The sequence below is a fragment of the Dromaius novaehollandiae genome, chromosome 3, assembly GCF_036370855.1.
Source record: "Dromaius novaehollandiae isolate bDroNov1 chromosome 3, bDroNov1.hap1, whole genome shotgun sequence".
NCBI classification, from domain to species: Eukaryota; Metazoa; Chordata; class Aves; order Casuariiformes; family Dromaiidae; genus Dromaius; species Dromaius novaehollandiae.
The window spans coordinates 16536150-16539365 of NC_088100.1; the positions used below are offsets into that span (position 1 = coordinate 16536150).

The following is a 3216-nucleotide window of genomic DNA, read 5'->3' on the forward strand; positions in this document are numbered from 1 at the left end:
ATAGTTCCACGTAATGTTTAAAATTAGATTTTTAATTGAAAGAGGAACAGATACCTATCCAAAAAATCAACCTCAAATTGCATTTTATTAAAACAAAACCATTCATTGACTGTATTATTCTACACATAGCACATGATCATACTTTCAATACCTCTAGGCTGACACTACTTTAACCTTTTGCTGTAAACCTGAATCCAATACAAGTGAGAGTTTGTGCTACCGTTTTAAGGAACAGTGTTTCTTAACTGCAGAAGCATTGGACACAGCCTAAAAGACACATTCTTTGTGATATTGTTCTTCTTTATTATCACAGGTACAGAATTCTGGTTCGGCAATGTTGCACATTCAGATCATTGAACATTTACTGGTCAGGAAGGACTTTTCAGTCTCTAAAATGGTTACAAATGGGTTTTTTCAGGATGCATTCATTATAATCACTCTGATCTCAATGGAGTCCTAATATTTTATTTTGGGTAGTAACAGCAAAGTCTTACCAACTGTTGATGAAGATACCATGGGGTTAATTTATATTCACGCTGGAAAAGGAAAGCTGTGCTCACTCCCAACACTGACAGATCCCTCATGTCTTCTCATTAGCTGATTGTCAGGTTGTCCCGATCTATAGCTCAGTGCTGACAACAGCTCCCCGTTTATTTGCAGCTTTGAAGCCTGGTTCTGTAGTGTTTCTCTTCTGACAGCAGATGAATGAAGGTGTCACTGTGGGAGACTTTTAACCGGCTGCTACAAAAAGGACCCTCCTTGCCTTCCCTTGCAAAATCCTCTGGTTCGTTCTTGGTGCTTGCGGCTTTCCCCTCAGCTGAGTTTAGCTCCATCAGCTCCAATTCATGCTTGGCAGCTGTTTCTAAAACTCTCTGTTTGTTATAATACCTGACAAAGTTGTTAATGATGGGATGGATGGGAAGGGCAATTGCTATCACCCCACAAAGAAAACTGATAGCAGCATTCAGTTTTCCTAGCGTTGTTTTAGGGTATATGTCTCCATATCCAACTGTGGTCATGGTGATGATTGCCCACCAAAATGACTGAGGGATGCTTTTAAATAAGGTTTCGGGGTGACTTTGCTCCATGGTATAACCCAGGGCAGAAAAGACAAAGATTCCCACAGCTAAGTACATCAGGAGCAGTCCCAGCTCCTTGAAGCTTCTTTTCAGAGCATACGTTAGAGTCTGCAGCCCTGAGGAGTGCCGTGCAAGCTTGAAAATCCTTGCAATCCTCATGATGCGCAGAGCCTGCACAGCCTGTTGGACATTGCTCAGCTCCATGAGTCTGGCTCCCAAGTGAGTCAAGATCAGGCTGACATAGAAGGGAAGTATTGCTAGCACATCAACAATGTTCATGAAAGACAGGGCAAAATAGAGTTTATTTGGAGAAGAAATTAATCGAAGCACGTACTCCATGGTGAACCAACCTATACAGGCGGTCTCTATGCAGTCCAGGGTTGGATGCTCCACACGATTCCCCTCTGGGTCTATGACCTGCAGGTCCGGAATGGTCCCCACACACATCACTATGGAGGAGATCAAAATAAACAGAAAGGACAGGACTGCAATTACTCGAGCTGGGTAGGACGATTCTGGCTTCTCCATAAATTTCCAGATGTATTTTTGGCATCTTTTCCAGCGATTTTCGGATGCATCTACTCCCAAGTCATCCAGAATCAATTGCACTCTTCGGGCTATTTCTTCCAGTTCCTCCTTTTTTTCACTCAGGTGAGTTTTGCAGCAGTCATCCAAAAATCTAAGATCCACTTTCCAAAATTCCATTTCATTCTTGAAACATATAGGGCATATTCCTTTCTTCATGTGAATTTCTCCAAAGTAGTATACATCAATAATGCATTTGAAAGCATCTGGATCTCTGTCAAAGTAAAATTCTCTTTTTCCAGGATCATAGTCATCGCAGAGAGAGAATATGCTATCATATCCCCCTGACAAACAGTTGACCAGCTCTGCCAGCCGTGTTTCTGGATACTGGTTCAGGTTCTCTCCGTAGAACACCTGCCTTACCCCACCAACGTTGACTACAATCTCCATTGCTTCATTTTTTTCTGATACATCAGTATCCACATCTGGGAACCTAGAGTCACCTGCCATTTTAATTGTATTGGATTTTATTTGATTTTTAGCCTGTTGTTTGCCTTCAAAGCTTTGTGCTTTTAATTTCTCATGAAAGCAAATCAGCACAAAGTCAGCTATATTACAAATGTTACCAAATTGACTTGGAGTTGTAGTGGGAAAGGTTACAGAAATAAACCTCCAGCCAGGAAAACCTGGTGAGGTATGCAACAAGATGCAGTGAAAAGACAAGTCATCGGGCTGTTGTGCCTGAAAGCAGGATTTTAGAAAGCTCCAGCAGATTTGAAAGAGAAGAAACCATTTAATAAAACTCACCCCTCTGCTCAGTGCTTGAGAGTCTTTTCAGGTTCCATTCTCTCTCTAAAGTGATATTTATTCACAGGTTGGAAGTCACGGCAGAGAAATAAATCCTGTGCTCTGATTAATGCAAAGTGAAGTGACTGACAGTTCTCAAAGAGACAAGCAGCAGGGTGAGCCCACAGAAAACTGTTGCAGTTTTGTCTTCGATTCCACAGATTTCCCTAGGGAGCTGCTTTTTAGTTTTGCTTTCCTTTCCGTTTTCGTTTTACTTTGAGATCTTCCAGAGTTTATCTGCTGACTCTGTCACATAGTCAGTGCAAGTGTGCAGAGGAGAAACTTGTGCTTGTTTTCCCTTTGCTGTTTCCCAACACAATAGGGAATCCAGGCTGCGAGGAGTCCTTTCCAAACTGTACCCTCTTCTGGTGAAAGCCAGCAAAGCATCAGCTCTACAGAAAACACAGCTCAGATATTTATATGCCTGCCAGCTGTAAAGTAATCTGGTTTTATACTTTAATGATTAAAAAAAAAAAAATTTTTTTTAATCAACCAGAAGACATAATACAATATACAGTAATTCAGAGCTGCAGTACAGCTCTTCCATGGGAAAGACTCCCCTATCAATTTCTTCTGATGGCAGAAGTCAGAGAAAAAATATTGTATTTTAGAATAAATGCACAATATAAATCTTGCTTTCAGTGGGACTGGTGCAAGTCTAGAGTAATTCTCTGTCAGGGTATTGATTTACCGTAGATTTGTACTAGTGTCTTTGAGAACAGAACAGAGACCATAAAGTTTTCTTTGCAGCTGTAGAGCAAAACTT

At 41.0% G+C, this 3216-nt stretch overlaps 1 protein-coding gene across 1 annotated transcript; it reads right to left on the minus strand.

Moving 5' to 3' along the window:
- Window positions 1–211: 211 nt before the first annotated feature.
- On the minus strand, window positions 212–2741 carry KCNF1 (potassium voltage-gated channel modifier subfamily F member 1). Its single transcript, XM_026097209.2, has one exon. It carries the CDS (start codon window positions 2112–2114, stop codon window positions 651–653), a length of 1464 nt encoding a protein of 487 aa, XP_025952994.1. The 5' UTR covers window positions 2115–2741; the 3' UTR covers window positions 212–650.
- Window positions 2742–3216: the final 475 nt, after the last annotated feature.

Excerpts from the sequence above, each read along its gene's own strand:
- KCNF1 (XM_026097209.2), bottom strand. The coding sequence starts at position 2,114 with ATGGCAGGTGACTCTAGGTTCCCAGATGTGGATACTGATGTATCAGAA.